At 38.5% G+C, this 10,346-nt stretch overlaps 3 protein-coding genes across 3 annotated transcripts; all 3 read left to right on the top strand.

Moving 5' to 3' along the window:
- Positions 3,229–3,740, top strand: LOC109129828. Its single transcript, XM_019238656.1, has one exon. It carries the CDS (start codon positions 3,375–3,377, stop codon positions 3,639–3,641), a length of 267 nt encoding a protein of 88 aa, XP_019094201.1. The 5' UTR covers positions 3,229–3,374; the 3' UTR covers positions 3,642–3,740.
- Positions 4,118–5,836, top strand: LOC104757692. Its single transcript, XM_010480452.2, has 5 exons — positions 4,118–4,651; positions 4,744–4,871; positions 4,953–5,023; positions 5,120–5,201; positions 5,573–5,836. The coding sequence occupies exons 1-5, from the start codon at positions 4,198–4,200 to the stop codon at positions 5,591–5,593; spliced, it is 756 nt and encodes a 251-aa protein (XP_010478754.1). The 5' UTR covers positions 4,118–4,197; the 3' UTR covers positions 5,594–5,836.
- On the top strand, positions 6,315–8,329 carry LOC104757693 (putative clathrin assembly protein At1g33340). The gene has a single exon (XM_010480453.2). The coding sequence runs from the start codon at positions 7,015–7,017 to the stop codon at positions 8,131–8,133; it is 1,119 nt and encodes a 372-aa protein (XP_010478755.1). The 5' UTR covers positions 6,315–7,014; the 3' UTR covers positions 8,134–8,329.

Below are 10,346 nucleotides of genomic sequence, written 5' to 3' on the forward strand. Positions count from 1 at the left end.
TGATAATTACCACAAAATTTGACAATGAAAATGACAAGAAATAATATGAGGAATAAGAAAACATTGAATAAAAAACACGAAAACCTAGGTGGTAGCGATCATTTAAATATGAAAACGAGTTAAATTCATGATTATAAAATTGTTTTGTTTTTCTGGTGGTTAAAGAAATGGTTTAGGATATGTGAGGTCATCAGTTTAATTTGTCTCGCCTGGACGTCAAGTTAAATTCATGATTTTTTTTTATCAGATTTGAATTTATAACACAATTGATTTTTATATTTTAAAAGATTGTGTATCTGAATATCTTTTTTCTTTAGTACTAAATTTTTTTTATGAGATGATATGTTATTACTGTCAGCAATCATATATAATTTTTCTCAAAATATATCAAATAAACCCACCCGTAGCGTGGGTATAAAACCTAGTATGTAAAATGGCTAGATAGGCTAGTTAGTACCTTATTAATGTCAGTTGTTTTTATGAATTAGTAAGTTTTGAAACCATACATTATATAATAAGAATAAAATGTGCTAAGTATTTTGGTTTTAAATGAAAATAAGAATTTATTCATTTTTAGAGTTATATTATAAATTCATGTTACCAATAAAAGAATAGAAAGATTTGGTGTATAATATTTGGAATTACATAATAATAAAAACCACCCCAGGGCGGGTCATCTCCAATGCAAGAACTTGTAAGACTTTCGGTTGCGTCTGGAAAGTATGTGTACAAAACCGGTGGCCAGTATTACACCGGCAGCGAATGACCGAACAAAAGAAATTAAATCTCGATTAGGATCAATCCCGTATAATGAAACAGCGACACCTACCATTCCCGACAGAAGTATACACGATATTGCTATCAACTTGTATCGTAAAATAGCTGATGTGTTAGGGGAGACTCGGCCGTTGCCTCCCACCTTGATGATGCGTATAACGAAAACAATGAAATAGCAAAGCAGACAACATCCGATGATAGATGTGCCGCGTCCGTTAGAATGGCTAGGCTATGCGCTTTTATGCCGCCAACAATTTCAACGCTCATGAAGACTAAACAGAGGATGATTGAAACTGAGAGCTTCTTCTTGGACATGGAGTTGTCCTCAGTGTCCTCGGCACTGTAAAATCCGCAAGGGATCTCTGCACAAGTCATGATCCTCTCTGTCTCTGCAGTAGTTTCTCTAAGGATTTCCATCTCTCGTTCGACTGTCTGGATCTCCATAACAATAATAAAAAAAAAAAAAAAAAAANAAAGATTAACTGAATTCTGGTGTGTGTTGAGAGAGAAAGAAATCAAAGTATAAACCTGTTTCCTTCGAACGGCCTTTCGATTATATATATAGCTCACAGTTTGTTTTTGATATTATGAAAATTTGATGATGCCAATTCTTGTGCATAAACGCGTAATTCAGTTACTCTTTGATGACATGACAATTCGATGATGCTACCTGTTTGAGCATAAACGTAATTAGTTACGAGTAGGGTTGTAAATTGGTCTGTCCATGTCCAAATGGGTATGTCCAATTGGACACATACATTTTATGGTCATTTATGGTCAAGGCTCAAATACACCCATACCCAAATATGTCCAAACCAAATAGGACCATGACCAATTGGTCTGTTCATTGGTTGCAGATTGAACCAAAATTTAAAACTCATAATTTACTAAAGGTTCATAAACTCATAATTATAAAGTTTCATAACCTCATAATTATAAAAGTTCATAAATTCATAATTGGATTGAAAGAGGGGAGAGATAGAAACTCTAATTTCGTGTTTTTGACAAAATGAAAAAAAAAATTTTCCCCAAATTTTACAATCCCTAATTTTGAAGAATTATTGGACAGCCCATGTCCAAATTAGTTTGGACCATTTATTAATGGCTAAAATGGTTTTAGGTCCATTTGACCACTTCAACTTTGGTTATGACCATAACCGGTCTAATTTAATTTGGACCTGGACAGCCCATGGTCTCTGAACCCAATTTGACATCTCTAGTTACGAGTTAGGTGTGATTCTATTTCGTTAACATGACAATTCGATGATGCTACTTGTTAAGCATTAACGTAACCAATGTGAGTTAAGTGTGATTTTGTTTTCTTAACATGACAATTCGATGTTCAGGTATGGTATTTGAGTTAAGTGTGATTTGGTCAGGTATGGCTTTTTTCTCCATAATTAAGCTATTATATTTGACGTTAAGTGGGAGGTAGACCGTCGGTTTGATAATCTGTGCAGGTTGTGGCTACAAAGTGGTTACCAACAGAATCATCAAGGCGAGGAGCAGATCAATCAACATGCGCTGTTCTATAAAAGCTTATGGCTGAAGGCTGAAGTAGACAGGTGTTTGATTGGTATACGAGACTTCTATTTCGAATCCAAATCTTTGAGGATACTAGAAAGGTGACAACAAATCATCCATAATACCCACTCTACATCCTTGAACTTTAAATTCATGAATGTACTGTGAAGGGCAGTTACATGTCAGATTGGCTTGTAAAATATCAAAGAAGAGCCTCAAGATCTCCAAAATTTCTGGATGGAGACTAGACTATTAAGGCATACAAATACTTTTTTCATGTGAAGTGGCTGACGCATATAATTGTGCAGAAGGATGAAGTTGGTGCTCCTTTAGGACCTTTACCTTTATTTGGTTTTATCTTACGGCCATGTCGATTCAAGAGAATGAACTGAACTAATTCTCATTGCTACTTCTAAAAGAATCAGTATACATGTATGTGTCGAATTATTTAAAAGGAGAGATAGAAACAAACCCTTTGTTATCTTTATGTTTAGCCATTTTGGCACATCTTGGAAACTATTTGGGAACTTGAATAAATGAATGATGAAATCTAGCTATATTGTGTGAAAGAACATTAAAAAAAAAAAAAAAAAACATCATTATACCCTCATTAATTACTACTGTTGTTTTGTCGGCAAGTGATACCATTTTTTTGAACCTTTTTTGAATAGCAAAAAAAATTCTCAAGGTGAACAGAAAACGTGAGGGCCAAATAGTCACCGAAACAAGGTGCGCAACTGCGCATAGCCCGACACTTGTGGTAATCCATAATCTTGGAAGAGTCAATAATGTCCCTTATCCATTTTGCTCTCATGTGGACACAAATGTAAACTACCACCAAGTACCAACTAATTCACTTGCCCACACGACATGAACTTTGGGAAAAAACCTGTGGGATAAAGCATCTGGTTTCACTTTTAACTTGCGGCTTCTTTTATCAGCTTCTCTCTGTATATAACAAGACCCATCAAAATCTCATCTTCTTCATTATCCAAATTCACAACTCTCCATTTTAACAAAACTTAATAAAATAAAGAGTTTTCTCCATTCCAAAAAAAAAAAAAACAAAAAAGATGAGTTCAACTAGCAAAGCATGGTTGGTGGCAGCAAGCATAGGAGCCTTGGAAGCGTCCAAGGATCAATTAGGCATATGCCGGTGGAACTACTTGATCAGATCTGTGAATCAACGTATCAAGAACAACGTGAGATCCGCTTCTCAGGCGAACAGGTTCTCTTCTTCGTCGGCCACCGCTGCTGCCTCCGTTAATGATCACAAGGCCAAGCAAGCTGAGGAGTCTTTGAGGACGGTTATGTACTTGAGCTGTTGGGGTCCTAACTAATGGACCCATCCTTGGAAAATGTAACAATGATTCTGCTTGTACATAATAATGTTGATGAATTCAAATAGATAAATGAAATTTTTGATACAATTAACAATTTTTTTTTGTTTTTGCTCAACATCAACTAATTCATTCACCAAATAGATTCATACAATGTCTTTATCCACCAAGGATTTTAACCAACTTGGTACAACAGAATAAAGCCTAGGGTCATAATTCATAAAAGAAAGAGATTCTTGGGCTATTCTATCGGCCACACTATTTCCTCCACGTTTTGAGAACACCACCTGAAACCTTTGAAAGCAACGAAGGAGAAGATGTATACGATTGGTTACATCTTATCCTGCAAGATACAATTAACATTTTTGTATGGTGTCTGACAAAAAAAAAAAAAAGAAAAAACTGTACTACATGACAAATAACAAATTCAACAAAATAGTAAGTAAGCGAGTAGAGAGAGTAGTGTTACATAAATGGGCCAAATCCACTTAATGGGCCGGGCTGAGACTACGAGACGTCATCATCCCGAAACCAATCCCGTCGCCGTGGTTCTACCATGGCGATCCTGGCCATAGCCGCCCGCTTCCCTCTTCTCATCCGGCTCACAGTCCCGTCTATCTCGCCTCCGTCTTCTGTTATCTACTATCGAAGAACTAATCCATCCGATGGATTCAGCAACCGGTTACGCTCGATCCTCCGTTATTCATCGTCCAACGGCGGCGGAAGCGGCAGTGGCGATTTAACCGGCGTTAACGATTCCGTCAGCGTTGTTTCGGATGTTCAGAGTCCTAATTACTTGAAGTATACGGATGAAGAGTTGATGAAGCAATGCAGATTAGAGACATTCAGAGTATCAGGACCTGGAGGACAACACCGGAACAAGCGTGACTCCGCCGTGCGTCTTAAACATCTCCCCACCGGAATCGTAGCTCAGGCAGTCGAGGATCGTTCACAGCACAAGAATCGTGCTTCTGCTTTGAATCGTCTTCGCACGCTTCTCGCCATCAAAGGTCTTGATTCTTCTCTCTCCTCAGTGTATCATTCTTTGGGACTTTAACTTCTCCAATTCGATTTCTAAATTTTGCATTTTGTTTGTTATCAGTGAGGAACAAATTGGACCTTGATGCTTATGCTCCTCCTCCTGAGCTTCTTCAGATTCTACCTCCTAAGTCCACTATCAGAACTTCTTCTGGTTCACAGATTGGTCCCAACAATCCTAAATTTGTACCTGTATGATGAATCTTTTTCCTCGCTTTAGCTCTTCTTGCTCTTAGCTTCTCCTTTACTCAAGTACACACTTTTTGCTTACAGGGAATGCAAGCTTTGCTTGATGTTGTTTCTGCTTCTGACGGTTCTATAGCCGATTCTGCCAAATTGCTTGGGTAACAAATCACTCTTTGAATCTGTGATTCTCTAAAATCCAGTGTAGTTGTCTTTGGCCTAACTTTGAGTCAACCTTACTATTTGGTTTTTTGAAGTTTGAGCACTGGTGCCTTATCTCGTTTGATACTCTCCCATGATGGTCTTCGTATGGCAGTCAATAGCATGAGAGCAGCCAAGGTATTGTTTTTCTTTTTGTACCAATCCGAATCCTCTGTTATCAGGATTATGCCAATGATTTCTAGTCATGCTTTTTAATTTCCTTAGACTTTTATCTTGGGATAAAGAAATCTGAAACCATGTTTTTATTGGTTCTGCCTCCTGGAAACAAGTCTGTATGTAGATATGCTTGAAATGCATGCTTGCCTTCTTCCTCCTTACTTCTACCGTTACTTTATCTATTCATAGGCGGTGGTTGCAGCATTATTTTGTAGCTTTGCCTTTAGTTTCAGTTGCTGTTGCTTAGTTTGGTGTATTGCCACCGTTATTCGAATTTTCAACATGCTAACTAGTTTCTAAATCGAATAACTTTTTTTTTTCTGAGCTTTCAGGGAATGAAGCCTCTCAAATAGTTGGGATGTATGGCCTTTGAAAGATGATGTGCAGGCCTTTGACGAGTTATATTTGGGTAGCTATTTCAGCACAATGACCACCATTTCATGCACCATATTTTGTATATAAAACAAAGGTGAAATGTTGAGTGCAGTCTTACATTTGTACTTCTACGATCATAAAAATAGTCACATATTTGAGAACGATATATTATAATAGGCTGTTCAAACGTTTGCAGTAAGTTTTTTGCAACTTTATTATGATTGTGTTGGAACCATTTTAGATTAGATATGTTCCTTGTTCTGTTTTTGTTTTTGTTTTCTCACCATTTAAGAAAATAAATTTCGTTGGTAATGTCAAGTTGAAGTGGCTATCTGGTATCTTCCTACCTTTCAGAATTCCATTGTTGTCTATATAAAGGGTTGTACCTTACACGATGAAGCACATGCAAGTTTTGTTTTCAATTGATAGTTACTTGCAGTAAGGGTATCTCCCTTTTGAAGATATGCTAATTACTTTGTGATATGGCAATCAAACAAACCTAGTGCCTCAGCTACTTGGGCTTAGTATGTATCTCTTTGTTTTCTTTTCTGATATTAGTTAGCTATTGAGTTTAGTTACACGTATATGACACGCTTAACATTTCGGTCAGCGGAACCAATGAAGAAAAACAGGTCACTGCCTGCAGGAATGTCCTCAGGTATATTGGACATTGAAAATAGAAAAAGGGTTTGATGCAGAATCAGATTCTTGTAGAATGAGGTTCTCTTCTTCCCCACACAGGAAAAGAAATAACTTTTGTGGAGTTGACTCTTGAGAAATGTTTGTTTATTCATTTTTATCCAGAAAACAACAAGAGTTAGAGCCTCGTTGGGTGCATTCTGACTCACTCCTTATATATTTTAAACATGGATCAGAATTCTGAAGGTCTGCTCGATAGAGCGAGATTCCTAGACTTCTGATGGAGCGAACAGCGACTATTCACCTTCCCTTTTATCTCTGCCTCTGGTATGTAGTGAATGATCAGCTTTGGCACATGCAAATTTCCAAAATTCTTTTAGTGAATGATCTTTGGTAAAAAATCTCATGTTGATACCATAGTCACTCTGCTCTTAAATAAGAAAGCAGATACATATGTTTGTGGATGTTCTATTTTAGTCTTAAAGCTCTTTGAGCATCTCTCTAAAGTGAGTTTGACTTTCATGAGACCTAAGCCCTGTTTAATAATATTTGCAAGGATAATTCCTTACTTTAAGTTGAAAGAAAAGATCTGATTCCTCACCACTATTTCTTGGGGTATTTATTTCTTTTATTGGCAACTTTCTCCTCTTGTCTCTCCTGTCTAATCGTATAATCATGTATATATATAGACTTCACTACAGAAACAGTTCTAATAAGAGTCCCAACATCCAATAGTGTCATTTTTAGTCTGTAGATATCAATGAGGCTTGATTTATCTGCCAAGCTTCGGCAAGTTCTTGGCCTCGCCAAGGATCATGCATCTATTGGCAGAGCTATTGTACAAAACTACAATGAAAAAGCGTTTTTTGACATTGAAGTGGCAGTGGTTCGAGCCACCAGCCATGATGATTGTCCTGTTGATGACAAAACCATGCACGAGATACTGTTTCTTGTCTCCAACACTCCGGGCTCCATTCCTTTTCTTGCTGAGCAGGTCTCACGCCGTCTAGCCAAGACGAGAGATTGCTTAGTCGCCGGTAAAACTCTGTTACTCTTCCACCGTCTCTTGCGTGGTAGCAGTCGAAGTATCGAGCAGCAATTGCATATTGCACACACCTCTGGTCATCTCCAAATAGGTTGCTGCTGGTTCATGATGAGCTCAGATCCTCCATCCTTTGTTTTTCTGCAGAACTATGTAGCTTATCTCCAAGAAAGAGTTGGATGGATCATCAACCAAGCTGGTAAGCTCGAACCTGTTATGTCTGGTGGTACAAAATTTAGCCGTTACAAAGAGAAGTCCATGGATCTGGTGTTCCACATCTTACCGAAGTGCCAGGAGTTCATTGCACATGTGTTGAAGTGTTCACCAGTTAATAATGCCTGGCCTATCGATAACCTGGTTCAAGCAGCTACAGGCAACATCTTGAAAGAGAGTTTCCAAGTCTACATGACGTATTCCGATGGGATAGCCGCACTGGTTAACATGCTCTTTGATCTCTCAAGACCCGCAAGAGATTTAGCTTGCGGAATGTTGAAGAAAGCTTCTCAGCAGATTCAAGATCTCCGCGTACTATATGAAAAGTGTAGAGGATTCCCCGGTATGAAAAGCTTGGACTATCCATCTGTGCAAGCCATTACAATGGATCATATCATAGCACTAGAGGAATGCTCAAGCTATGGAGGCAAAAGAAATTTCTCTGTCTCCACCAACCTAAGTGATCCAATCACTTGCGATGAACGAAAACAAGAAAACCATTGCACGGATTTTTCATCGACTAGTCTTTTCTTATTTCCAGCGGAGACCAAAATCAGTATGGTTTGGGTTGTTTTTGACAGTGAAGATAGTGAAGAATCAGACAAGCTAGAAGAGAAAGCATAAGAATGTTGATCATTCATATTTTCAACAGGGAGTACAAGAAAGTTGCAGAAGGCAGAGGTAGAGGTCATTGATCAGAAGGCAGGTCTTTTATTCATGTTCCAATTAGAGAAACAATTATATAAATACTATTGTTATCAATTTACATAATAGCAACATATACATGGGTTCTCCGGGTTTTATATGATGATTTTGTGCATATCCGATTTGGTTAACTTATATTTTCAGCGTTACAAATTTAAAGAGCAAAAGAAAGGATAAGTAGTACACTTCAAACTTGTATTGTTAAGTCTTCTGATTCTAAAATTGGTACATTTAGTTGATATTGTACATTTAAGAATCAGAGAACTTATCAGTACAGTTTTGTTTTGTAGTAATGTATAGTTTGAACTTTGGAGTCTTTTGGACCATGCAAGCAGAATAAGACAATAACCAAAGAATAGGTAAATAAGCATACTGTTATGAATATAGAGTTTAGGGATAAAACTCTTGTGATTCTTATTGATTATTCCCAAGGTTACATGCATATATATAGTAGTGTACAAGTCTAGGCTTAAACCGACATAAGGAAGTAGTGGCCGAGTAAGGCTTCGGCTAATGGGCCGAAGGTGTGCGGACTGAGTATAACCAATGGACCGAGACTCCATGGATAATATACGGGCCGGTCTAGTGAGTCCACTAAGTGTTTCACAACACTCCCCCTTGGACGAAACGACCGTGCCTATGTTGGATGGGATCGACGCAATGTGCTTGGGGGTGCTGCCTCATTAAAACCTTACCAGGAAAACCCATTGGGACAAAACCTTGGTGAAGGAAAAAGAGTACAGCACACATTGCTCCCCCTGTTCCAAACATCACTCTAAGTCCCTAAGTCTCCGCATCCCAATCTGGTGCGCGAGCTTCTTGAACGTTGTTGTCGGTAGCGATTTGGTGAAGAGATCGGCTGAGTTGTCACTTGACTGAACTTGCACTATAAGAACTTCTCCGGCCTTTTGTAGTTCATGTGTATGGAAGAACTTTGGTAATATGTGCTTCGTCCGATCTCCCTTGATGTAACCTTCCTTGAGCTGTGCGATGCATGCTGTGTTATCTTCATAAATTACGGTTGCTTCTTTGCTGTCCTCCAATCCACTGTCTGTCCGAATATGCTGAGTCATGGACCGCAACCAAACACACTCACGGCTGGCCTCGTGCATTGCTAGTATCTCTGCGTGATTTGATGATGTTGCTACAAGTGTTTGCTTCATAGAACGCCAAGAGATTGCCGTACCACCGTGTGTAAACACATAGCCTGTTTGTGATTTCCCATTGTGTGGATCGGATAGATAACCTGCATCAGCAAAACCAACTAAACCATCTTTGTTATAGTTAGTGTAATATAGACCATAGTCTGTCGTACCCTGTAGGTATCGCAGAACATGTTTAATACCATTCCAGTGCCTTATGGTCGGACAAGAACTATATCTTGCTAGGAGGTTCACGGCAAAAAATATGTCTGGTCTAGTGTGGCTAGCCAGGAACATTAACGCTCCTATAGCACTGAGGTAAGGCACTTCAGGTCCGAGAACTTCTTCATCGGCCTTCTTAGGAGCAAATGGATCTTTATCCACTTGTGTACTTCTCACAACCATGGGGCTAGTCAATGGGTGAGCTTGCTCCATATTAAACCTCTTGAGTACCTTTTCTGTATATGCCTTTTGATGCACAAGGATACCATTGTTTCTGTACTCAAGCTGCAATCCCAAACAGAATTTTGTCTTGCCTAGGTCTTTCATCTCAAATTCTCTCTTGAGATATTCTACAGTTTGGGCGATTTCCCCAGAGGTTCCAAGGATGTTCAAATCATCCACATAGACTGCTATTATCACAAATCCTTTGTTTGCAAACTTCTTAATAAATATACATGGACTGATGGGGTCATTCCTATAGCCTTTCTTTGCCAAAAATTCGCTAAGTCTGTTATACCACATTCGACAACTCTGTTTCAGTCCATAAAGCGATTTGTTTAGCCTTATGCAGTACTGTTCTCGAGAACCACTCTTATCTTTGAGTTCTATTCCCTCTGGTAATCTCATATAGATTTCATTATCCAGTGGACCATATAAGTAAGCAGTTACAACATCCATTAACCGCAAATCCAGTTTTTCTCTTACAGCCAGACTAATTAGATATCTAAAAGTCGTTGCATCCATCACAGGGGAGTATGTCTCCTCATA

Source organism: Camelina sativa, chromosome 17 (genome assembly GCF_000633955.1).
Source record: "Camelina sativa cultivar DH55 chromosome 17, Cs, whole genome shotgun sequence".
Lineage (NCBI taxonomy): Eukaryota > Viridiplantae > Streptophyta > Magnoliopsida > Brassicales > Brassicaceae > Camelina > Camelina sativa.